Genomic DNA, 27122 nt, shown 5'->3' on the forward strand with positions numbered 1-27122 from the left:
GGTAAGTGTTTATGGCCTTGAGGCATCTCAAAAATGCATCACTCCGTCAGTGTGTACTGCAGTGGTGCAGCTGTTGGTGCTCGCTGTCTCCTCTGCTGGCCTCTTCTCCTTCCTGGTGCCCTTTGAACTTCCAGGGAGCTGAGAGTGCATTGACAGCCATCTGTCCTTCTTATCTTACATGCAGGAAGGTTGGCCTCTGCTTGCTGCTAGTGCAGGCTTTCAAAGCACATAAGAGTTTGCACGGTTTCAAGGTAGCTTTTCAGGGCCCATGTTGTGCATGGAGAAGCAAGGCATTGGGGGTTACTGAACACACAGAAATTACTGCCAGATGTGGGAAAAGCTGAGAACCCTGTTAAGAAAACCTTCTTCCACAGGAATCTTTGGGTGGCTACTGCTACAAAGATAGGATGCTGGATGACAAGGAATTTTGGCATGGTCCAGGAGGGGCTTGGTGTCCAAGTTGTAACAGGACAGCACTCACCTGAGGCAAAATGTAGAAATGGTGTTCTGCTTTCCTGCGCAGACAGCAATCACTAAATAGAAAGAAAAAAAAAAAAAAAAAAAAAAAGTGGGGCAGGGCCCTGATTGCCCAATAAGCCATGCCTAGTGCCCCAACCCTCTGGTGTGACTAGTGAGAGTCACTGCCAGAAACAACTGCACAAATGTAGCCAGTGGGACTCCTGAACCACACAAAGTGGTTGCGGTCACCAGCTCCCAGTTTCCCCTTGTGGCTTCACCCCAGGAGCCAGCACTGCAGGTGGTCAGATCTCCCCACCATGTCATGTTGCTCAGCACCTTGGCAGCCAAAAATCAAATGCAGAGCTAGATATCTGTTCCCTATTGTGTGGGGCTGGTATGTGGGGGAAATTATCCTCATTTTTACAGTGACCATTTGTGGAGCCACAGAGGCTATAATGAAAGGGGACATTTTATAATAAATGGAGCCCACAGCTGAAAATTGTATTTTTATGTAATTCTAAGCAAAATTTTTATATGCCAAATGGTAAAAGTTTCAACATTATCTTATGTATTATTTAGGGAAGCCTAGGGAGAGAGGGATTCACACTGTGCAGATGTTTCCTCTTAGTTCATTATTTTCTGTTAGATACTGATGTGTATGGAGTGGTAGCACTGGTTTTAAAATTGCCCTGAAACTCATTTCCTTGAAATATATAACAGAAAGTGTCTTCAGCCATATGGTAGGACTGTATCCAGAAGGTGCTGTGGACATGCTGGGGGAAAACCACATGGCAAAGTTTGTTCTATGGGTGCTGGGGAAGCAGGAGGGTTTATACCCTTCCCACCTCAGCTCCAAGCTTGACCTACGTTTCAAATGTTTCATCAGACTATTTCTCTTAGATCTGTTATCTGTTATTTGCTAGAGCAAATAAAACTCAGAGATACCACCTCACAATGATTACGTAAAACCAGCATTGATTCCCTGGCATTGATTGCCTGGCTAATTCCCTGGCTAATGATTATCCAAGATCTTTGGAGCATGGCTGAAGTTTAAACCCTGGGGGAAAGCAGGAGTTTGAGCAGACAGCGCTGGTACCAGCTGCTGGGTCTCCCTCAGGCCTTGAATCCAGCCTCCCAAAAAGCTGTGGGGCATGGGATGGCAGCAGACACTCAGCTGCTGGAAGTAGCTGAGTGGCAGGGAAGTAGCTGAGTGGCAGTGACGTGGCACTGCACAGCAAGAGAGCACAAACCCTGGGCTGGGTACCAGGGGCAGAGCTGTGACAGCTCAGGACAAACCTCCATTCCAGCTGAGTATTTTTGCCACCTTCTCTTGCTATTCACTCAAGGAAGACTGGTGCCTTCCTTGCTTCCCTAGATTTCTTTCCCTTATGAAAAGCTCTCTAAGACAGATTTACTTCATTATTGTTATTAATCCGTAAGTATTACCAATTACTTCTTTCTTGAAAATAAGACTAAAAGCAGAGCTTCCAACTAGAAGGAGTTATGTACTTACAGCATCAGCTTTCTGATGGAGCCAAATTGCATCTCCCAGGTGATGCATCTCACCTGATCTATCACACACCTGTCAGTGGCACAGCTCGTACTGATGGGCAGATTTGCCTTGTGTGCCCTGTTTTGCTATTTATCATCTTGCATTACACTTCTGTAACCAGCAAGCTTGATTTTTGCAATGCCAGAAAAGACAGGAAGCGTCTCACACCCTTTTTGAATCAGAGCCCCAGGAGAGTTACTGTCAAAATAATAGATCTGTGAATGAAAAGTTTCCTTGATATCCATTTCTTGGTTTTGTGGGAACAAGGTGGGAGAGATTAAATACAAAACCATACAAATATTTAATTTTTCATAGTCCTGGTATCTTGGAACTCCCTATACTCTGCCTTACTGGAATAAAATAGTTTTCCCTGACACAAACAAACCAAACCATTTCAGTCAGGGCTCTGTGAGAGGTTTTTCAGGCATCTCTTTAAGCAAGCAAGTAAATTACACTTACTGTCAGATGGGTAAAAAAATGCTTCAAATACCCTTTTCCAGGTGGTGCTAGTGGAATAGTAGTGGTGCTACTGGTGTAGTAGGTGAGCTTCCTGCATTTTGGATAAATAGCTGTCACCTGGGGCAGATGAAGTCCCTACTACAGCAGGTAAATAAGGTGTAACAGATCTCAAGGACCGTGTCCTGAACAAGAAGCACAGGGGTCATTCTCTCACACACTCCTGTTCTTTGAATTAATGAGCATTTAAACATTTGATACTGTGTGAAGCAAACTGTAAACAGAGTGACCTTACAGCACCCTTGATGTTATTTAGGATGCTCTTATCAAAGAAAGGGAAGATAGAATGGTACTGAACAAGGTCTCTCATGTGAAAATACCGCTTACAACTTGAATAGAGTCAACCATCATTTTAAACTCTACTAAATTTCCTGGCTCACTCTGCTTTTATTACTTCAAAAGATTAGTTCAAAATACTTGTGAGACACACAGGATTTTTTTTTTTGAAAGATAGGGTTAAAATAAGGAAAAAAGTTTAAAATTTAGCTGCCTTTTCCATTATGTTCTTCTCCTTTCAAATTCAAGAAAATTCCTGCAAACCAATGTCAAATTAAAAGAAGGTACAAGTACAATAACACCATAACAGGAGCTGGGAAAGCAGCCATAGTAAAATTTTACTTGTAAATGAATCCAGGTCAGTATAGAAGTGTAGTTGGCTGTTAAGGATTAAGGAAGTCTTTTGAAGGAGGTATCTAAATGAACATTCTGGTAAAAAAAATCATAAACTTTCAAGACATCCACTAACACACTTGTAAGATGTATTTCAGTATATCATTTTCCAAAGATCTCACCCCTTTAGTGTGATCCCTTTTTGGCAAATCACACTAATAATTTTTAGTGCAGTCTGGCATCCCACCGTACTGCTTTTGCCTGGGATAGAATTAATTTTCTTCATAGAGCACCTGTGGTGCTGCTTTTCATTTATGACCAGAACAGTGTTGCTAACACAGGGGTGTGTTAGTTATTGCTGAACAGCACTTGTAAAGTGCCAAGGCCTTTTCTGCTGCTCACATTGTCCTGTCAGCAAGCAGGATGGGGGTGGGCAAGGAAAGGACAGAGCCAGGACACTACATTCACAGGGCAAAATTCAAAGGGAAGGGCAAAATGTGACGCTGTCCCAGAGTGTCTTCACTTATTTCTCAGATATCTTATTCAGGTTTTTCACTGAGTATTTCAAGGAGTATTCTGACCTATGACAAAAGAAGAATACTTTTGAAGCACAGGAACAAAAAGGTTTTTGATGTGATGTGGTCTGAGGAGCAATAAAATAATTTGAGGTAGAAAACCTCCCAACAGTGAGCTTCTGTTTGGAGCTTCTGCTTCTCCTCAAACAAAATTTGAGGCTCTCTTACTGCATCAGCTGAAGTTTGAGATTAGCAGAAAAGGACAGTGTGGCACAATATGTGTCACAATATCGTGTGGAAGAAGAAGAGAAGCTGTTACGTTTTAAATTGTTTCTGGAAGAGAGTGTGCTGAACATACTGCTTAGTCTGAGTTTACAAAATTATCTGCTGTGTGTTAGGGAGAAATACTCTGTGAGGAATGATTGCTGCCCTGGAAGGAATTTGTACCACAAATAAATCAGCAGTTAGTACCACCAGGGTTCATTTCAGAAAGAGCCTCCTTTGGAAGGCCCTGCCCCTCAGATAACCCCTCTTTGTTTCTCTCCCACGTCTACCTTTTCCTGTGATGCTCTACAGCCAGATTAAAGGATCGATGGGAATTTAAATACTCCACAGTGCCGCCTACTCATCCAGCAGACTGGGTGGGTTTTTTGTTTCGAGGAGTTGGAGTTTGACAATATCTAAGTGCATTAAGTTTGTCTGCAGAGCATTATAGAAGAAATTCAGGCTTTCAAAGGGAGATGGAAATCTGTCTTCAGCATGTATTTTTTTGTTTACTTTGGTAACAAAATTATTTTGGGGTGGATTTTTTTTATTATGTCTGGCTCTGTCTGACACCACAGATAAGCTTCTTTATCACAGCAACAGAGGAATGGCTGACATTTTTCCTGGTGTCAGTGAAAAGAAAAGAAAAGAATTTTTTTGTTATCTTTATTACCAACAGATGACCAGCTGCTTCCCAGGAGGCACTAAAGGTGTAACACATTTCACAAAGCAGGACCATTAAATCTTTCCTTCATGGAATTACAGAATTGTTAGGGTTGTAAAGGATCTCTGGAGATCATCTACTCCAACCCCCCTGCCAAGGTGGGGTCACCTAGAGTAGGTTACACAAGAATGTGTCCAAATGAGTTTTGAATGTCTCCAGAGAGGGAGACTCCATGACTTTCCTGGGTACCTGTTCCAGTCCTCTGCCACCCTCAATGGAAAGAGGATCCTCCTCATGTTAAGGTGAAACGTCTTGAGTGTTAGTTTATGGCCATTACTCCTTGTCCTGTGTCTGGGCACTGCTTTCAGGGTCTGGCACCATCCTCTTGACACCTGTCTTTAAGATATTTATATGGATTAATGAGATCCCCTCTCAGTCTTCTCTAGACTGAACAGGTTCAGGTCCCACAACTCTCCTTGTAAGAAAGATGCTCCAGACCCCAAATCATCTTTGTGACCCTCACTGGACCCTGTCCAGTAGCTCCTTGTCTCTCTGGTACTGAGGAGCTCAGAACTGAGCACAACACTCCAGATGTGGCCTCATTTGGGCTGACTAGAGGGGGAAGATCATCTCCCTCAACCTGCTGGCCACACTCTTCCTAGTGCATCCTAGGATTCCATTGGCTCTCCTGCTGGGCAGGAAAGCTCCCGCCCCACTGCCTCGGTGGCAAAACCAACCAACAAAAACAACAACAGCAACAAGTATTTTTCCTAGAATTGGAGGAAGATGCCCAGGGGTGTGAGGAGGAGGCGAGCAGTGCCCGAGGCCACCAGGTGGCAGCCCGTGACCGCGTGTCCCCTGCGTGCCGGGGGATGCGGCAGGCGCAGCCGAGCCGGGCTGCGGGAGGGTCACACGGCGACACTCGGAGCGAGGTGCCACGGACACCTCTGCCAGGGACGGGCAGCGGAGCGGCTGCAGAGCTGCCCTCACACCACACGCCACTGTCGGCGAGACCGCTCCAGCCTCATTGCATCTGAAAGGTTTTTGGTTCGGTTGCAAACACATCGTTAGTGGCACTAAGCTGTCGCCAGCTGCGCTCGGTAAAGCCCATGGGAACAAAGGACCAGGTCCTGGGCTGCAATACAGCCTCTCTCTTCTAGTGCTTCCTTTCATGTCGGTAACAAATCCCTTCCAAATAATAACGGGGTTTTTTCCAGCTTTGTCATTGATCTCTTAAATAAGATGTTCTCTGGCAACATACCAGCACATTCCTGCTCTCAAAAGATGAATCCCTTAGGACTCTCTTACAGCATTTTTCTTTCAGAAGTTTTGACGCATGCTGTAATGAAAAGAGAAACAATACACGACCTGATTAATTAGAACTACAGCTAACAAACAGTACCCTGAGGGATCAGCACTCTAATCAAGTATTGCCAGAGCAACATCTCTATCCCCATTTCCATCACTTTTTTCTTCTCAGCTTTGCGTAGTTTTAACCTGAGATAGCTCTACCCATGTGCTAGGCTCATACAGGTGATGAGTCAAGCTACAGGAGACAAAAAAGCATCCCAGCACCTCAGTTTACTGTGTGGTTGCTTCTGTATGGCTATCACTCTAAGTCAAAAGGAACAACCTATCAGTGGCATCTTTAGAAAGGGACCTATTATGGATGTGTTGGGGGTTTTTTATCAGCAAAAATTAGGAAGCGGTTGATAAAAAATATTGCACAACACAGCAGAGGATGTCCCCTCAGAAAAAGAAAAATCTTATGTGCTTTGCAATAGGGCATGTTTTCCACCCATTTTCTCTGTCCATTCTTTATAGTTTTTCCACAGAAATCAGTTTTTCTTTTATCAGCGCTTCTTTCTTTTTCCACCTCACTATTCCGGAAGATTTGTAAAAGGAAACTAAACTTGACCTAGGGTCAAGACTAGACCCTTTTTGCCATGAAGGCACCATTGTGTTTGCTTTATCAGGATTCTCTTGGTAGTCTCCTCAACATCTAGGCAGGGACACCATGAGAGGGTCCAGAAATTTCTTTTCCTTGTGAGCAGAGCTCAGCCTGGCATGAGAGGCAAGTGTCAGTCTAATGTTTCTGTAAATCACATCAGTCATATAGGGGAACTTTTGTAATTACAAGGTGAGGGATAAATTAGTCATCCTGTCATAACTGAATACTCTGGCAAACAGCAAGGCTGACATAGTCCTAGTAATTTATTTTTCATGGGTACAAGCAATTTAGTGTTTGATATCTCTGGTTAAAGTTGGAGTTTAGACAGCAGATGACTAACCACAAAAACAGCAGGATGTCTGTAGGAATGAAAAGAGAATGCTCTCTATTTTTGAAAAGTATTTTTCTTCCTTCCAAAATGACTTCCGAAGAAAGGGCCCTACCAGATACTTCCCTTTTTTTTTTTCCCCCCCAAAAGCAGGCTGCTCATGGGGTCAGCAATCACAAGCTATATATCACTGCTCAGAAGTACAAGCTGGTTTATCTGCCTGCTCACTTCTCTGGTTTCCACCATCTCCACATGGCAAGCTCTTCCAGGCCCTTACTTCTGGAGTGATCCATGGGCCATGGTCCATGATGAAGTCAATGCTACCTCTTCAGACTGAAATTCAAAAAGCCATGTCTCAGATCCTCATTGATTCAGATGAAGAAAGAAAGGAAGTAACATCCTGTCCTCATCCAGGGTGCTGTGGACCCTGGGCAAACCTCAAGGGCAGCAAATACCACCTGCAGTTTGCCAATTCTCTTCTTTGAGTCTGAAGGAGACCCATAATATACATGGGAAAAATCTGTTCTGGTGTAGGAGCCACAAAGTGAATGTTTACCCTGTCTTTGAACAGCTGACTCATCCCAGCAAGAGGAATTCCATTTTTTAACCCACTGCTCTAGGCAGTAGCTACCCTGCTCCGGCCACTGAGCTAAAACTGATCACAGTGAGCATGGTGTCCTGTTTGGAAACAACACAGTTACCTCCAAAGAGAAATTGCATGCAAAGCTACAGCAGAATGGGTTGTCAGGAGAATTACACAAGCTCTTGAGAATAAAAGGACAGTGTGTATTCATTCCTTCTAAAATTTGAGACCAAAAAAACCCAGTGTCTCCTTTGCAAAAGAGCTCTGTAAAACAGGATGTCCAGCAAACCGAGTCTTGAGTAGGCATAGGGGTAGCGCATGTTTAATGTCAGTTACAGTTTAAAATACAGAGACTGACTCAGAAAATATTATTTCAGCCTTGTTTGTTCTTGAGTTGCTGCTTCCCTTGGAGACTTGAGCCTAAGACTTTGAAAACACCAGTCCCCTGTAAAGCAGGTATATTGAACTGCCAACAGATTTGCTTTTCGATACATTGCTGCTTTCTGTTTATGTGTTTTATTTGTATGACAGTCTGGGGCCATCACCACCTGAAAGTGTATCCTCTCTCCCTGCACGCAGCCTTCCCTTCTGTTGTTTTTGCAGCTCTTGTTTCTCACCATCCCTCCATGCCATTTCTTCCTTTCACTTGAATTTACACCAGGTGATTCCTCCAACCATCCCCCTTCCCTGCTCCTGTTAAATGCTTAGTTCATGTTTCCTCCTGCTTGGTTACAGACATGGGTCCCCACACAGCTCTGCCCTTCTTCTGTCTCCTGTTCCTTGCATGGTTCTCCCTGGTGCAGCTTTTCTACTTAAAATAATCATTTTTTTTTCCTACAAAGGAGGCCTTTGCTCCTCACACTTGTACTATGAATGTACATGCTGTGTATTACCACCTTCTCCTCACAGCTGACAAACTACATCTCCTTCCCACACTTCTCCTTCCCTTTCTGTCTGCATTCCCAACATTAGCCAGATATGCTGTTTCCTGATTTTTCTGTGCCCTTTCCACTGTGTTCCCCTCAAAATCCACTCTAAACAATTTCTGCCAGAGGTTCACCCGTAACATTTAATAATTACCTCAGCCACTCACTCAGGCTTGTCTTCCTCCACTTTTTGATGCTGCTTGGCCACTTTTGCCTGAGGCAGTGGAACGTATTATCTTGGAAAAGAGAGAAAAAAAATAGGGAATTTATTAGTGGAGGAAGCAAATGGCTAACCTCTGAAGGTTCAGAACTCTTTAAACCATTTTATATGCTCTTCCTGCTTTCTCCCAAAATAAATCATTCCAAAAGACTAGAGTAGGACTTTAGTTTCTGAGACCCACCCTGAGAGCAGAGACCCTTGGGGTACTCTTGCAGGCAGAGCCACCCCAGGGTGCAGAGGCTAAGTGTGGAAAAGAAAGGCCAGTTTATCAGAATCCTGATCAGACCCTGAGGATAAAAATCTCTGGAGGGGTGAGGCTGAGGTAGGAGCGCGGAAGCTAAAGCTCAGTTCTCAAGTAACTGAAATGTATAATTACACACGAGCACTGAATAGAGGCTTCTGTTAATCTGTGATCCAATAATCTTCTTTCATTGCCACTTAGCAACAGAATTACAAACTGAGGATGGAAAGCCAGGTTGACTTAAAATTCCTCTCTTTGCTGGGCAGAGATGAAAAAAGGTCCCTCTCCAAGCAGGCACAAAAGGTTTCCCAGCTACTGGGAATTGTGCCTTTCAGCACAATATAAGTACAGACACCTGAATTTCAAGTTGCCCAAAGAACAGCTCAGTTGGGCGAATAACATGGTCAATAAGAATTAGTAACTTTTACTCACAGAAACACAAGATTAATCCAGACACACATGTCCACAAACTCCATTAAAATCATACATCTTCAGAAGGGGGAATGTGGAAGAAAAGACTGTTGGGCCAAAACTGCTGCACTGGAAATTACTCTTAACTGGTGGGTCAAACAGCAATCATCATATTTTTGGGAGATTCACAGTGTCACAGAGATGCTCAGGAGAGGTGCAGGAGGGTGGTAATCTTTTGCAATGATCCCTACCCACTGGAGCCACTGGACCTCATTGTCCTTTCTTTGAGAGGCATTTTGCACCCAACAGAGTGCCAGCGTACCTGAGGCCTCTCATAGGTTTGGCTATTTTCATAAACATCAGAAAAGAGGTAAATTGAAGTGCCTGCCACCATGCTCTTTTTTCTCAGCCTCTTCTTTCCATTTCCTTCTTACCTTTTTTTTTTTTTTCCCTTCTTTTTCTTACCTTTTTTCTTTTCCTGTTCTTGACTACAGAGTTGAGCAGTCAGATAAGACATCATCTTTCACAGTGCTGCTGTGAGTCTGGGACAGAGAGAGAACTCAAAGACATGCTAAAAGCTGCTTAACAACAAGGCTCAGCCACATCTTGGAGTGTCTGGTGAGACTGCATGGCCTGCTTGGCATTCAGCAGATTCTTCCCATAGTCCAACTTGGATGCCTTTTCCTTTGCATGTGTCATGATCCCCAGAGACAAGACTCCTATGAGGACAGCTTCCTTCCACCTTGAGCAATTTGTTCCCTGTACTGTGGAGAGGATGGGCTCCCATCCCAGTAGTGCTGCCCAGCAGCAGAGGAGAGAGGGGAGGTATTCCAGCCAAAGGGCAACAGACCCAAGGGTGCTGTTAAAATTAAAGTTTAAATTAATATTTACATTTTAAAAGGATTGAATTTGCTTTGCTGGGTTTATCTTCAGCCAAGGACATGGCTTTCTTTTGTTTGTTTTCTTTTTACAGTACTGTTTTGCTCTGAAACTGAGCAGCCAAGACCTGCCTTTGCAGACCCATGCACCCTGTTTAAGAGAGGCTCTTTGTACCACAACATGGCTCTGCTCCAGATTGCCGTAGTTCTTCATTCCTGACCAAACAAAACACAGTGGCAGGGGTCTGTCCAAGGGCCCTGCAGAGCTCCATGGCTGCTGGGTACCCTGCCATGGGCCACAGGACTGTGTCCCCTCAGGAAAGTGTTGGTCAGCAGGAAAAGAGGAAGAGCAGAATAGGGCACTCTGTTACCTCTTCTCTACTGTTTTGGGTGGCTGTGTGCATGAAACAGGCAGAAGAGTTCTGGCTTTCAAAAGAGCCCAGGGGGTGATTTCTCAAGGCAATCACACCTGTGCTGGTAGATGTTACAAGAGAGCTTAAGGACTGGTGCAAGAAATAAATCCACCATCCACAAGCCAGCTGGATGTACACAGCACACAGTTTTCCTTGCACTTCAGGCAGAGGAGGTAAAGTCTCATAAGCCATGTGTAACTCAGTGCTTTCCTGCACTGAGATCTCCCCAACTTCTGCATGGCAACTCTGGGTGTAAAAAAAAGGCAAATTGCTCAACAGAAAGGACTAGCAATTGCAACCTTCCTCACATAATGGCACAAAGAAAGAGCAAAATTAGTATGTGTTCCTCTTGTCATGTGACTTTCTGTACTTTGTGGAGAAACTTCAATATACTCATCAAGCTGATACTAATAAAAGATCTGCAGTTCTCTCTATAGTCAAATATTCCCCAGATAATAGTTGTGAGCTAGAGTTATTTGCTGGTTTTTCCCACCTCAAGCTATGCTGCTTTCTTCATTTTTCAAAGACTAAACTAACTACTTGCTGAGTATCATCTTTAAAGAAAAAGCTAAAATTTACTTTTTTACTTTTTCCTTGCCACCAGGAGCCCAGTAGGTAATGATGTCAAGCTCATTGGAAATCATCAGTACAAAGCAGTAGCCAACAGTGTTGTGAAGGACAGAGGGAATCTTTTAAATTGCAAGAAGGAGAGCAGAATAAAGAAAGACATTCAGAGTGCATGAGTTTTTTTGTCCTCTATTGAGGGAGAATGCTAGTTAGCAAGAGTGGATAAAGATTTTGATCTGACCTTTCAAAGCCTTTTGAAGCATCCAAGCAATTCTAAGGACTTGTCTATTTGGCCATATTTGAGAGTTTGTTAAGGTAGAATGGGAACATAAAGTGTGGCAACAGCTCAGCTAGGTGTGGACAAGCTGCTGGCCTCGATGCCTTCTCTGGCCTGCATGAGAGGGATTAAAATTCTTTTGACTCGCGCTTAGAGGAGAAAAGCAGAGAGATGAAGGGGATTAAATGAATTTAGTTTACAGTACATATTTACCTAAGCTGGTTTCCAGTGACTCCAATATTATGGGCTGTGATGCACTTCCAGGAAGACATGAGATGCTGTGCACTGCTTCATGTAGTAGTGAAGGGACCATAGTGCTGCCCTACAAACAGGGAGGCACTATCTGGCCCCCAGGATCAGATGTGGCTCCCAGATCAGCTCTGCATGAAGGCTGGGGTACGAGGACCAGGAGTGGTCTGCTCTGGGAACTACTTTTAGAAGGGCAATACAGCAATGACAATTCATACTTGACCTCCACACCTCATGAGAGTGAGGAATGGCAATAATTCCCCAATAGCTCCATACTCGTCCAGCACTGTGGATCACTCCCCTTGCAGAGTGTTTTTTTTTTTTTTTTTTTTAATGCTTAAAATCACTATGTGGACTCCAGGTTTGTAAAGCAAGCTGTGGGGAGTCAGAAACTCAAACTTCCTCCCTCTTGGACCTGAGTACAGGCAATAATCATTTTTCCTAACTCTAGCAGTGACATAACTGGCTGCTGTAAGCCAGCTACTGGACCCCTGGACACTACAAACTGCATGACACATAGAGATCTGTTGGATAAGATGGTGGTTGTTCTGCTTGAGTTTGTCTTAAAGACACAACAGCCTCTGCTTTGCTACGATTATTGACAAATGCAGAAAAAGTTGTGAACAGTCCAGAGACTGAACAGTTTCTCAGCAGTGGTATGTGGGGGCTTATATACTATGCAGGCGAAGAAAGAGAAGCTAAAGGCTCCCCAGAAAGAATACACAAACACAAGGCAGGGATAAAATGCACTTCGACTGCAAAAAGCAGATTCTGTAATAGCTATGACTGTAGGTCTAGAACAATAGTAGATACAGCTAAGTTGTAGGCTCAGCTGATATTTATTTTATTTTTCTGGTACAGGAGGTGTTCTGAACCTAGTTCAGAGATAGTGAGAAAAGAAATTGCTATTTTTATCTGCAGCAAGTGTTGCATTGACTTATTCACAAGTTTGCACTCTATAAACCTGAACATATATCTGTTACATGATTGGAATTCAGTCTCCCAGTTGGCAGCAGGTAAAGGGGGATATAACCACAGAGGCTTCATCATGGAAAAGTATACACACGTTGCCTTTGTCCATCCATTTAAGCAGCAACCTGTGTTTGCCACAGCAGTTCATGCAGAAAGCACACTGGAGAGTTTGTGAATTTACATACACAAGCAGGATTTTTCCTTTACAATATACCAAGGAATAACAGCAAGTTAATCTGTTGACTCGTGTACCCCACTGCATTTCAAAGTGTGTGAATCATTTTTGTCTGTAGAGCTCAGTGTATGGATAACATGCTGAGAAGCACTACCTGAAAGCTTCTCCTGTTTTGTTTAGCATGCCTTCACCCAGTATTTCCTAGCTGGTTCACAGAGCTAGCTTTCACTTCTGCTACAGGCAGAACTAGCAAGAGCTTTTGGCTCAGAAAGCTAAAAAAACTATGACCAGTGGCTTGTCTAAAATAGCTATTAACACTTTTCCTTTGCTGGTTCCACATTACAAAAGTGTCTAGCCCTTGGGCTTTTCTCCCAGAAATACTGTAGTATACTCTATTCTTGTCTTTAAAATTTGAAGAAGAACAAAAAGAAAAAAAATAAATAAGTAAGGAAAGACAGATGTTATTAATGCATTGTACATCGGGTCATGATCTGTTCTGTCCCTTACCTTTTGAAATACTTTTTTCTTTTTATCCCTTACAAGATACAAGGCTGTTTCCTCTCAGATCCATTTTCATGAGGCACTCATTGGGTTTTGTCACTGTTACACTGGTAAATGTGCTTGGAAGCTGATTCCAAAGTTCAGTGAAGCCTGTGGTGGATATAGGAACTCTGTTTATAAGATAAAATGATTAGTATAGCATTTCCTCAGAGCTTTTGGCAGGAAGCAGGCACCAGTTCAATTAATAAAAAGAAAGGCATAAATGTGTCACTGTCACTGTCACTGTCACTTGGTAACTTCCCACTCAAGAACATGCCCGGGGAATTTTATTGCAGGGCAGATGGGGATCTTATTACAAGGTGGGACAGATGGACAGGAGGAAGATGTGGTCTGCATGGCCCAGGACACATGACAGAATGCAAAGACACCCACAGGCACACCAGCCATAGTTCACATGGAAGCTGCATCCATGTGAGTCCATGTGGTGATCTACCTGTATCTACAATGATCTCCACTAAACAGAGACTTGAGTAATTCAAAAGACATTAACCAATGGCTAATTTGGCCCTGTGCAAATTTGCAGAAGCTTTTCAAGACCCTGCTCAGGTGGCCCTGCATGATGGAAAAACAGGCATTTCCTCACACCTATTTGTATTTAGGTACCAGAATGAAGTGCCCTAGACTCAGCATTTTACAATCTTAAAGAGCAAGATGATGAACAAAGTACATAGCTGCAATAGCTTAGCAAATATATATAACCTAAGAAAAGATTATAATTTAACCCTACAGAACCTCTTTTGGTCATTATTGCTAGAGGAAGATTTTGATTGTCATGCGTGCTCTAATTAATCATTTGATATCTGCAGTCTTCTGAGAACAAATGGATAATCTATGGAAATTCACTTAAAAATATAATACACTCCCAAAAGAGCCTAGCCAAGACCCAAGGAAAGTAGTGACCTGTGTTAAGGTTTCTTTTTGCTATTGAAACATTTGCATCGTGCTGTAGATTTATTGTGTATGTCTTCCTGTAAGAATGGCACAAAAGCTAAATTTAAAATATAAACCAATTTCACTAATAAATAGATTGACCTTTAAAAACATTGATCTCATGACAAGTTCCAGCATCTTTCAAACACAGGAAATATTAAGTCTGGCACAAGGATATTCAGTTAGCTTTGTGCATTAACTGAATTAGTTTTTTTTTTTTAATCACTTGTCTAGACTGATAGATTAGTATGTAGACATGCATACATATTAAAGTTGAATAACAGAAGTTTGTTTTTGAGAGCTCACAAGACCTATAGGGGTAGCTAATGAAGAAGTAATGATCAGTGCCCAGTGACCTTGGAGTTTAAACACTTCAGAGCCTGCTGAGTAGGTGCCAGGTTAATTCACACATTACAAATGCCCTAAAGCAAGAATCATCTATTCATATGTTTCTTTTTTTGGACTTTGAGCTATGTCCCAGGATGCTCCTTGGACACAACCTTGGAAATGATAAAAAACTGTGATTTTATACCTCAAGACCAACCTGACCCATCTGTCTTCAAAATTGTTTGCTAACAGTATCCACCTCTTCACTTTTGAAGTAACTGGTTTTGATTTAAGATACAAATTAAGGATATTTTTCTTATTTTTCTGCATAAGATCAGTAGTGTTTCCTTACTTCCAAATAAATAGGCAGTGTTAATCCTGTGAAAATCTGATAATGACCATTAAAACTCAAAATACAGACATATCCCTCAGCAGAAATGAAAATTAAAAAGGCTGATAAATATGCAAACACCATGCATACCTGGAATGCCACCATTTTTAATACCATTCTTTACAGACTGAAATTCAAGCTCAAACATGAACCACCCTGAGCACATTTATTAATTAGAAAAGCATTATCCCTGGCTTTGCAGAGAGGGGGAATGTTATATAATTAGCAAATAGTGAAGGAACAGAAAATTTCTCACTGGCTTCAAGCAGTTACTGCATTGAACACACTCTTTAAGTGCCAGAGCTCTGCCACAGCAACTCAGCTGGCAGATACCTGAAGTAAAACTCACAGAGTTCTTGACTCTTTTTTCACTTAGAAAATTTAGGTGAACTCCTTTGAAAGGTAAATCTCAGTTTTTTTCCTGTAAGCCCCTATGGAATGTTACTCCAGAGAAGTGAAAAAAGGTGTCACATTCAGGTCTCTATATTATAGAAAGGATTTTTTCAGAGCCCAGGAATTCATTAATTCTTCAAACAGGGAGTTTGGGAATTCTATCCAGATTACTAAATGGCTTACCATCTTTCAGACCCTTTCATTCCAATGTCACAGGAGAAGCTTACAGGTTTTTATGGTCGAAGTCAGGTATTCCAGCCTGTCTGAGCATTTTGCTATGTAGAAGCAATTGGCTTTCTAAATAAAGTCAAATAGAAGGGAATGCTGCAGAGAATAAGGAGATTATCTGTGTAAAACAAGCCTAAGTGTGTGAGACTACACAGAAGAGAGAGAAAAATACTGTAGCATAGTGGGAAAAATCCTTGACATAAACAAGAGTATTAGCCATAGGACATGTTTGCTCTTGACCTGAACACTGTAATTCTTCCAAGAAGGGAACACACTTTCATTAGAAATAGGCATTAATCCTAATTCTTCAGAGATGAACTTCAATTGATTTGGAATTCAGATAAGCCTCAAAGCATTCACATATTTGAAGATTATCTAAATTTTTCCGTAACTGGGGGTCTCACGCTTGTTGGCTTCCATAAAGCTGAGGTTACTGGGAACACCAGGGACTCTTGGCCATTCTCTTCTCCAGCACCCTAATAACCCTGTATACTGGGTGAGCACCCCTTCTTCTGGGTTTCATGAGTCACCTAGATCCCAGATGCTTGCACTATATAGCCTCATACTACCTCTGTTTTAGCAATGTTACCCTACAGCTTCTTCCACACCAGGATTTCTAAATATCTTTTCTGTTGAGTTTTCAGTAACTTAATTTACTCTTTTCTTACAAAAGGGCATTTATGCTACTGCTCTGTGCTAAGGCTCTGTGTTGCACCACTTTTCCTGTCACATGTATCCTGCTAGCAGTCTCCTGGAGCTGCCCTCTTTTCTGCTCTTCATGGTAGCTTCCTTCCTCCTTCAGAAGGCCCAGAGTTTGCCAGCCCCACTTACATCTCAGAGCTCAGCCCCTTTTCATTTCACCTTCTCTTATTTTTTATCTGGGATAAGTTATTCTGTATGTAAGTTTCAGAATCCCATTGCACAGTAAATGTTTAAGAACATTTAACAACAGACAGACAATAGTCAATCAGCACCTGCTGGGTGCTCAGCAGTTACCCATGCTCTTTCTTCTTTTCTGTCCCACAGTCATGTTTTGATTCTCTACCAAGGGAGAACCATTCTTCTCCGCCAGCTGTTCCAAATCCCTGAACCTTCACATGCATTTTGTGGAAAATATTACTACAATGTGGTACTAAGTTGAAGCTGATAATAGAAGGGGGGAGATCAACATAGCATTGCTTCACTAGGCTATAGTAATTTTAAATTAGATTCACATGGATTTTAATAGAATTCTGTATAAATTCTGGATGCTTCATGATCAGAGATACAGTAGATACTCTTTTTTTGCCATCTCACTGAGTCCACCTGTATGTTAGAACTTATAGAAATGATCTAGTTGTGTGAAAAATGTGTGAATGGACATTCACAAACACACAAAATCTTATTTCCACTCAAACTGGTGTCCCTGCTGGTAGTCAAAGAATCCCTGTCTGGGTTATGTATGGGATGCTGAGAGTTGAAAAAAACAGCAAATGAAGGACAAGGAATAAAAATCGTATTTGGGTTAGAATTTTTCATGTTCATTATTCACTCTAAGAAGCAGCTGCCAAAAGGTCAATCAAAGTTTTAAAACAGGGAAGCAAAATAATATGGATAGCTGAAATGTACTATCCCTGTACACCCGATTTTTCAGAAACTGCTACTTTGCAGGAAAACCTAGAAGAAAAATCATTAGGTAATTGTCACATAGGAGAGCAATTTCTCATGCATAGAGTGCCAATATAATTAACTTTTTGGTGTTATCTCCTTGCAGAACAGCTGACAGCAAAACACAAGACAGCCTACTTGCCCTAGAATACAGATCATTTCTCTTCCAGACGTACAAAGCTTCATTGCTTCGGAGAAATATTCACAAATAATGAAAACAAAATAATGAGGTAATATGCTTTTGAATAGATCTAGGAGCAGCATTTAACTTTCCTAGATCTGAATACAACCCCCAAACATTAGATTGCAGCATGGTTTGTTACTGCTGGGCACCTTGTACTGACTTTTATGTGCAGGCAAAGTGTGTGTAGAATGTTACACGTATCAGCCTGCTTTGCTGTAAGGACAAAGGGCACTTTGATCCCAGTGCAGGAGATTACTGTATTATAGATTTTTTTTCTCACAAATCGACTTTGCAAAGAGAGAAAAACTGCCTAAAGCAGCCTGAAGGCATGAAAGTCTCTGAAGAATACCATCCGTGATTTCTCTCTAAGACTTCCATCATAATCCTATTCAAGAAAACTGCTTTTTGTTAGAATACTGTGAAATCAGTAAAAAAATAAGTGCCAGGTCCTGAAAAGTGTAAACTCGGGGTTGTTTAGGACGTGAGGAAGAGGACCTGCTAAACAGGGCAGTTTCTTTGTCTCTCAACTAGCACAAGGTACGGTATGGACAGTTTATGTGATGCAGCTGAACAAAACCAGTTATACCATGTCAAGTCTCCCAGATGACTTCTCCCAGCTTAGGCTGGGGCTGAGCTCATCCCTGAAAAATCTCTGAAATGTACATTTGTACACTTACAAATGTGGAAATGTACAAATGTACATGTAACAATAACATTCCCAGCATAATAAAGATTTGGCAGCTAGAATCTTTGTCAGATTTTAACAAAAGCTACTGGTCTTTGCTGGCTGCCCTGGCTCCTTCTGGGGTACATGGTGCAAGAGAAGACTCATTTCACTTTTCTGAGACCTTTAGCTTCCCAGGGGGACATCTCTCTGGAGGTCTTTTCCCAGTGATTAAGAGGAGACCTCAGTGTCTCCCTGAAGGTTGGGCAAGATGAATCATTGCAAACTTCTGGTGGGTGACAGGTTGTGTCAGATCCCATTTAAGTTGTGTCTCAAGACAAAGACATTTGCTCCTTTCCAACAGCAGGGAGACTGATTGGAAATCCAGCACTGCTTGAGCCAGACAATGAACAAACTCCATCACCCATGTACTGAGTCTGCATCTGTATGTGGGATCTGATCCTCAGAAAGCACTGAATATACTGAGAAGAAACATAGGGCAGATGCAGAGAAAGCATTGGGGCATTATCATGAACAACCTGAGGGCAAGATAAAGAAGTTATCCTAGAACTGGTTGGATTTCTGGACGAAAAAAAAGGTCATTTGTGTTAATTTGTGGAGGGCTTTCTATGAGTGTAATCTCCCCAGGCAAGGGTCATGTTTGTTTCCATTACTTATTTTCTTTTCTCTAGTGATCCTGCAGTCCTTCCATTGACTTCAATGGCAGTGCCATGAAGCAATGGACTGACTCTAGGATTGGGCTATTTACTAAGCAAATAATCAGAATCAGCAGTTTTGGAGTCATATGGGCACCCAATAAGCAGCCTGTTTAGTTGTTGGATTGGCTATAAAATCCCAAATCCCCTCAGCTCCTGGCTGCTGGCACCAAGGCTCACTAACAGCGAGCAGAATGGCCTTTCAGTCTGCGCTCTTTGTTTTCTTAGCTGGACTGGTATTTGTCTCTGAAGCTGCACCACTGGTGAGTTTCTTTGTATTCAAACCCAATCATTACAAGAATGATAATCTAGATTTTCTAGATGACTAGCATCCTCCTCATCCATGAAATTCTGTAACCATTGGGCTTTGTCAGAATGCTATTTCTGGGGTTTTGTTATAGTAGCATCTTCAGAGTTCTTGAAACTTTTTTCTTTTCTTGCCATTTACCTACCTTTTTTAAGGTATTATGGAAGGGTCAGGGATCTAGGTGCTGTGACCTTTTATTTTCCTTTGTTTCAATCTGTTCATGACTCACATCCTCTATCCTCAATTAAGAGGCAGCTTCACCAAACAAGTGCTTTTCTAAAGCACTAAAAATATTTTTGAGGTATGACTAAGGATTCCTTATAATGTAATGAAGCCTAAGAGAGGGATATCAGCCTTAGGATGTTGTATGTATTTCTTTGTTGGTTTCCCTAGATAACACACTTTGTCTGCACTTAAAAGAATTTACTATTTTCATATTTGTAATCTCATTATAAAGGTATAACATTATACCATTTTCCTAGAGCCATTTAGAGCAAGTCCAAATATTGATCAAGCAATCAGTGTGTGTGTAATAAAGTATCAGTATAAAGCTCTAAGATACTCTGCTTAAGAAATAAATGTTTGGAAATTAGCTTTGAATGGCATTTGTCAGAGAACTTGCTTTTAAGTTAATGATAATTCTGCAATTAGAATCAATCTATTCTTTGGGAGAAGGTTTTTGCAGGCTTGGTGAACAGTTCCTATACAACTTCTCCTCCTTTTCCCAAGGTCTCCCATGGCTCTGTTGATTCCAAATGCCCTCTTATGGTGAAAGTGCTGGATGCAGTCAGAGGAAGCCCTGCATCTGATGTAACTGTTAAAGTTTTTAAACAGGCTGAAGATGGAAGCTGGCAGGACTTTGCTGTTGGGTAAGTTGTGTGGTCTTCTGGAGTCATTTTCAAGGTGCCTTGGGCAAGCAATTGAGCAGTTAACATAATGGAGATCTGATCAAAACAGAAATATGTTTTCTGACATGTACCACACTATCAGTGTTTACAGCACATGAATTCTGATCTCAAATCCATTAGATTTAAGTGGAACTCATCTGTGACTGAAATGCTAACTGCAAAAATATGTTCAGATGCTCATCTTATCTTTGTAAGGGACTAGTTTTAATGCTTTTTTTTTCTCTTAGCTTCAGTATTATCTTTCCTTTCTATAGAAAGAAAAAAAAAGCCTATTTACCAGCATTTTGTAGGTAATCCAGACTAACCTATCTTCATATGCGATGGATATAGAGCTTTATTTGCAGCAGTCACATGCAAAATCTTCTCTGTAAGCTTTGTCTGCACACATGCAAATAATAATTGCGTTATTCATCTTCTGCTGTGTACCAAATGTGCTGGTTGGAAGAAACTCCTTGACTAGAAAGTTTTAAAGAGTCCTATTGTAACACGACATAGAAGCAAAATCTCAGCAGTTTGAGGCCATTTCTCTAGCTCCGAATGTCTTTTTCTAGAGTGACAGACCAATACCAACAGATACCTAGCATCCTTACAAATACCTTAGGTTGTCACAGAGGGTCAGACAATAATACCTTCAGTCTGTGACAGGTGTATGAGTAACAGAAGAACACAGTTTACTAAAATTCAAATAGCTGAGGTATTCAGACATTTAACTTTCATTGCAAGAATTTCTTGAATCAGATTTTTAAAGAACTCAGAAGTGTCCAGTAGCAGCAGAATATTCAAGCACAGAATGATAGGCACAAGAATGGACAGGAGTCAACTGTACATTTAACTGTCTAATACTAGGATGTTTTATAGCGTGATTTACATATAAGCAGCAGGAAAAAAAAATGGGAAGACTGTAAGGAGAGATAACTTTCTCTCCATCTGAATGGTTTCTTTTTATATATTGGGAAAAAAAACCAACAAAAACAAACAAACAAACAAACAACACTTTTCCCCATTGAAAAGTAGCAAGAAAGTTTACAAGAGTGAAAAAAACAAGCAACTCCACTCCCAAGTGCTGAGTGTTAACCTAAGAATAAATTACTCCTAAAATGGATTTATATACTTTAATGAACAGAAAAACTCCATGAAAAGTGACACATTTTTTTCAAGGAAAGCAGAGGCAAGGATAACATCTTATCCCTAGTGAGAATTCCTTTCATTATTAGAAAACCAAATTATTTCAAATATTTCATCAAGTACTGTTTAACAGCTAATACAAAATACAATTTACAGAAGAATAAGAGAAATGTAATGTCATTATTAAATGGCCTCACTTCTGGGGCATAACAATGTTTTCTTGTTCAGTTTGCAACCCTGCTCTCAACAAGCCAATGGAGACAAATCCTGTAGTTCTTAGGCAACCTCTGCTGACACTTTAGGTTAGTACACTTAAGAAAATTTAATCACATCTTCTTAAACATAAATTGAGAAGATTAAGCCTAGGCAAGAGAGAACCATTTTGCTGGGGGATGGCAGCGAATGAACATTAAATGACAACTTTTATTGCAGGTAAAGATTTTGACATTTTTCTTGACTTGCATCATAACCAAGGCTGCTTTCAGTGATGCCATTGACTTTAGGTGATGACAGTTGTTTGACCCAAGTTTTCATACACAATTAAAATTTTATTCTTTTGGGGAAGCCAGAATTTCCCTGTGTTAAAACAGCTGAAAATATGAATGAAGTCTAGGAACACAATCTGTAAATACTCCTGTCAAGTGAATAACATTTTGAAGTTACAATACCTAGCAGATACATATGGGAAAGTTACATTTTGTACAAATGTCTGTTGTAGTTATGTTTTTACCATTTTGTTTTCTTATTTTTACTTTGCAAGCACACTTCATGGAATTAAGCAAATGTACTCAGCAACTGTTGAATTTGAGTAATGGTTTTAAGGGGCAGTGGGAGAGTTAGAATAGTAGGAGCTGACTTTATTAAGAGGCTTATTTCAAAATGATTCCAGCTAAAAATATGCGAGATAACTTGAGCTAACACATACCGGGGGAGGGTTTAGGGCATGGAACATGTGATTTGGATTCTATATGAGCTCCTCCTATGACTAGCTTTGATCTTCAGACTCCTCACAAGATTTTGGAAATCTAGTCTTATCATGTGGTTCAAGAGTTGCAGTCAGTGAACACAGTTTTCATGTGACCTGGGTTACAAGTCATGAAAGAAAAGACTTCTGTGTATTTGAAGTGGTTCCCCAAACCTCCTTTTTTTTTTTTTTTAAACTCCAAAATAAGAGCTTGTGTTCCTGAGATATTTCCTCATCAGTCTGCATCTGAGAGCACAGTTTATCTCAGTGCAGTATGTCCTAAGAGTTCATAAACATCATTGTAAAGACATTGTAGATTTAACCTGGCCACAATATACAACTAAGGTCTAGATAGTCAAGAAGAGGATCAGGATCACAATATGGGCTGGCACTGTAGTAGCTTTACTGGGAAAACACAGCTTTTTAATTTAACTGTCTATCTTACAGCAGATGCTGGCAGTCCACATCCTGTTAAGAATAAGGAACCATGTTATATTTAGTCCCCCACTCAGACAGAAATAAAAGTGCTGTTCAGAAGCAATCGCAGCGCTTTGCTACCAGTGCTGAGCATCCTCTGCCTTGTGCTAATCCCTTCCAGGCTCTGAATCACACACTGTACTGTTGGCTGACAGTGCAGCAGTAATGCTGAAGGGTTTCCTTGTGAGACCAGTTGCATTGAATGGCTACCACTTAATAATTAAAATAAAGAAAGTGCCATTAACTTCTGGTAGTGGGCATGCCTTTTCAAGTGAGCTCTTGTTTCCAAGTTTCCCAGCTGTTCTAGATGGTTAACATCTCACACTCTGGAGCAGTAACCCTTAGGGAAAGCTCCATTCACACTTTTCTCAAACTAAAACTAATTTGTTTTTCTGAACAAAGATTTTGAGGCAGACACAATATTTCCCTTTAATTGCTTATCTGGACTATCCAGATTATAGGCAGAAGTATGTGGATTGCTGGGTTCTCTCTTCTGCAGGATCTCAGTAATTCTGTTTCACAGCTTCAAGGACACTCACAATAAATTCTTTCTTTTTTTGTTAAAGCAATATAGATCAAACCAGGAATTACTAATTAAACTAAAAGAAAACAGATGCATACATTTTACAAACTGACTGTGATAGTTGTTTCAAATAGGACTTTGATTCTCTGCAGGTTTGATCTGCCCTGGATACACTTGACTACACTTGTATTGGACCAGTGAGATTGTGTCAGTCTTGAAAAATAAGAAAAATTAAAATTAGCATGAGATTTTCAATCCTGCTACCTCTTAATTTAAGCAAAATCTCTGTCGTTCAGTCCATTTTTATTTACCATCATTAACCAAAGACTATAAATAAGGTGAAGGAGGAGAAAGAGACTGGGAAAGAAAAGCCCAACAGCACAACTGATTCTGTCCCAGATAAACAGCATGTCACTCCTTTCTCCACTTCCTCTCCTCCTCAAGTTTGTTTTCTGCCTAGGCAGTTACTCCTTGCCATAAGACAGGAAAGCTCCACTAGTTCTCCCAGTCAAGGCTTTCTTCCTTTTTCCTTCAACTAAATCATGTGGCTATGAAGTGCTATAAATATCAAATAAATATTTTCAGCAGAAAAATACCCAAACAAAAACAAACAAACACAAAAGGTTAACAAAATCAGAAACTAAGTAAAAGGAGGGAAAAGAGATAAATGGGGTTTAGGAGATAAGTATGTAAATATTTAAACAGCTGTCATACAAAGCTTGAAAAGCCTCCTTTTCAGACAAATAGGATGCAATGCCAGCTATACTTCCTTCTTACTGCTGGAGTTTCTTCATCCACAGTTTTTTGTTCTGAGCTGAGCACATAAGCTCTGAGCTGGAAATTCCTATTGCTCATTTATATGGTACTCAGTGGAAGAGGCCCCTGCTCTTTGACCAAGGCATTGTAATTCAAATTATTAAAATCTTATGACACTAAACTGCTTTTCCAAGACATTACCACTAAAGGTCACATAAAATCACATCAGTGTATAGGCATAAACTCCAAAGCCTCAGTGCTAATAACTAGAGAACAAAATACTTTTCCAATAAAATTTCTCTTCCCTCCTTAGTTTTGAGTTTTTGTATCTTGCCTCTCATCATGACATTCCTTCTCCTAAGACAATGACCTTTGGTTCCAGAGGACATTTGGTACAAGCTAAACATGATACTAAAAGAGGGACCTTAAACCAGCCAGCTTTGATTTGTGATGTATATGGGTGAGTTGGTAGCAAGGATAGACTCTGAAATGTATGGAAACATACACTACATAGAGGGAAGGAATTATTTCAGATGATTAGGCTGCTCAATGGCTGCTAATTTGGCACCTCTGCTATTTAATATTCCACACTGACTATTTCTGTTTAGTGTCTAAATGACAGTATAAAATATTTATATAGGTATTTTATAATTACAGGAAAACCACAGAGTATGGGGAGATTCACGAGCTCACGACAGAAGAACAGTTTGTAGAGGGAAAATACATGGTGAAGTTTGAAACCAGCTCCTACTGGAAGGCGCTCGGGCTTTCTGCATTCCATGAATACGCTGATGTGAGTAGTGGCAAATAGCCTTGATAACCAGTACACACTGCCTGTGTAGTGGCATCAGGTGGAAAAAGCAAACACAGCCTTTTAATACTGAAGGAGCAGCAACACATAGTGAAGTGGTTCATTGCCACACAGCACTGGGCAAATAAAGGCAGTAAATATCCAGCTAAGCCACGGGAAGGAGCCAAATTCCCTGCAAATGCTGACACAGCTCTTTCAAAACGTAGCTGTGCCCATTCACCCACTCATACCATTAGGGAATCTTGCTTGAAAAGAGATACATTATTCAATAGTAGACAATGTTTATAAAAACAAACGAAAAAAAAAGAATGAAAAAAAAAGAGACTGCTTTCACTGATGCTGAAGGAATGGAGAGATTTGGAAACCCTAATTTTATAGGAAATAAGCTATGCTTAAAACAGAGGTATTTCACCCATATCAGTCACATGAAAATCCCTGAATTCTAATATGACATGTAATTACAGAAAAAAAACAATTATTTCTGGTGTGCTTTTTTTTTAAATTATGTTTAGTACCAAAATATACAAGTAAAAAATAAAGAATGTATTAAAAAAAATTAAAGAAATAACCATAATGAGAAAGGAAAAGTTGACTATTTTGTTGATATTGTGTACTCTATTCTACTACATTTACTTAGCACATCCAAAAATCTGTTTAAATTCTTCAGGCTTAATCTGTCATTAAATTTAAGTTTCCCAAATTTAAGTAGTCTGGAACAGCTACTGGTGGTGTAGTAGAACATTTAAAACCACAAGTTCATGGAGCTCCAGTGAAAGACTAAAACAAATGACTGAGTCCCAGGTCCATAAAGTCTGAGGTGCCATTTGGGTGAATTAGGTCAAAAAATGAAACCTCAAAAGTATTCCCTAACTATTTAGATGTCTGAAAGTTGTAAGTGCTACACCTCAGAAGGTGCTTAAAAGTGCCTGACTGAGATTGTTCCAGCTAGGCTGAAGAAGCTTTTCCTTGACATAATAGCCTATAGGCCAACAAGCTAGCCTGGGAAGTGGGCAGAGTTCAGGGACTGACTGTGTACAGGGTAACTGAAGCCTACAGTCCTCAGAAGCTTAGACTTTGGTCATAGAAGAGAACTCTCTAGTCTACTTATAGAAAGTGCCTCATGGTTTAGAAGATAGATCAAATAGTAGGCTAAGGAAAGCTGGAATTTAACCCAATACTTCCCTGGGAATTGGGTGTCCCAAGTCCCATTGGACTAATTTGAAGAGCAGCAGATTTGAATTGCCTTAGGGTAAGGGTCTCGCCTTGTTCTGGCAAATCCAGCTACTCAGTTCTTAATGTAAAAACTGACTCATCACCAGTTGTCTTAAAAGCAGGAGAGGGCACTGAAGTACAGAAAATAGCTTTGGGCTCCAGCTGCCTGCCTTGTTTGGCCACATCACACAGGAGTTGTATTTAAATTCCCTAGGTGGAATTTCACCCCGTCTTTCTTACTGGTCATTTGAGATACCTCCCCCTTAGCCTTCTCTTCCACATCACAAAGCAGTTTGCCTGGCTCAGGTGTGGGTATTTCCATCCAGCTTCACCACATCTGAGGCTCTCTGTGGACCTCGGCCCAAATCTCACAAATATCTCAGTCCCTGGCAATCACAAAGTAACAGGAAGTGTTACCCTTCAGAGGGGTAAAAGCATTGAGCAGAACCAGCAAAGTGCCCTGCAGCTGAAGTAGGATGTGCTGCCTAGCTGTTAATAAGGTAGCTTTGGCTGTATTGCTGTTCATCATGACCATGAGTTTTCCCTTTTCCAGGTGGTGTTCAATGCTAATGATTCCGGTCACCGCCACTACACCATCGCTGCTCTCCTCAGCCCTTTCTCCTACTCAACCACTGCTGTTGTCACTGATCCCCAGGAATAAACATGTGCTATCTTTTCACACTTTCCTCCACTAGAACTTTTATGGGAGTTCCACTAGGCTTTTATGGGAGGAAGGTTTTTCCTACTGCTAACGCATAAATTTTTGCTACATTAGTCGGTTTTTTTCCATTTTGTAACCTGGCAAACTTCAGATAAGTCAATAAAATATTACTTCTTTAAAACAATTTTTGACTCAATTAGTGGAATTTTATTGTTTTCTAAAGTATTATGATTTGCATTAAAGTGCAAAGGGCATCTGAAAAACTCACATGGGATGACACTTGATTTAGTTTTGTTATCTTCCTCCACTGCCTTAAGGAAGTCTCACCAAATACACTGGCTCAAAACAAGAATTCATATAGTTGTGTTACCTTAAAAAAAATACCAAATAAATGTACTCAAAATAAAAAAGTAATCTGTGCTACTCCAAGTTTACACACAGAAAATATGGTCCCACTATCAATCAGGTCACAGGGTGAATAGGTGAAATTCTGAATACCTAGCAGCAGAACAAGCAATGCAGAAACCATTTAAATAAGTATGTCCAGAAAGCTGAAAGAGTTAAAAT

At 40.8% G+C, this 27122-nt stretch overlaps 2 protein-coding genes across 2 annotated transcripts in view; one reads left to right on the forward strand and one right to left on the reverse strand.

Moving 5' to 3' along the window:
- Positions 1-4625: 4625 nt before the first annotated feature.
- B4GALT6 (beta-1,4-galactosyltransferase 6) overlaps positions 4626-27122 on the reverse strand; it is a 62073-nt gene continuing 39576 nt past the window's right edge. The window contains exons 9-13 of the transcript XR_008429805.1: positions 13278-13421; positions 8522-8603; positions 7087-7191; positions 5841-5918; positions 4626-4975 (exon numbers count right to left, since the gene is read on the reverse strand). The gene's annotated coding sequence lies outside the window, so the exon portion shown is untranslated. The remainder of the gene's footprint in view (positions 4976-5840; positions 5919-7086; positions 7192-8521; positions 8604-13277; positions 13422-27122) is intronic.
- Positions 18961-26739, forward strand: LOC128785259 (transthyretin). The gene is made up of 4 exons (XM_053937563.1): positions 18961-19074; positions 19848-19987; positions 24529-24664; positions 26448-26739. Exons 1-4 carry the CDS (start codon positions 19006-19008, stop codon positions 26553-26555), a joined length of 453 nt encoding a protein of 150 aa, XP_053793538.1. The 5' UTR covers positions 18961-19005; the 3' UTR covers positions 26556-26739.

Source organism: Vidua chalybeata, chromosome 1, assembly GCF_026979565.1.
Source record: "Vidua chalybeata isolate OUT-0048 chromosome 1, bVidCha1 merged haplotype, whole genome shotgun sequence".
NCBI lineage: Eukaryota > Metazoa > Chordata > Aves > Passeriformes > Viduidae > Vidua > Vidua chalybeata.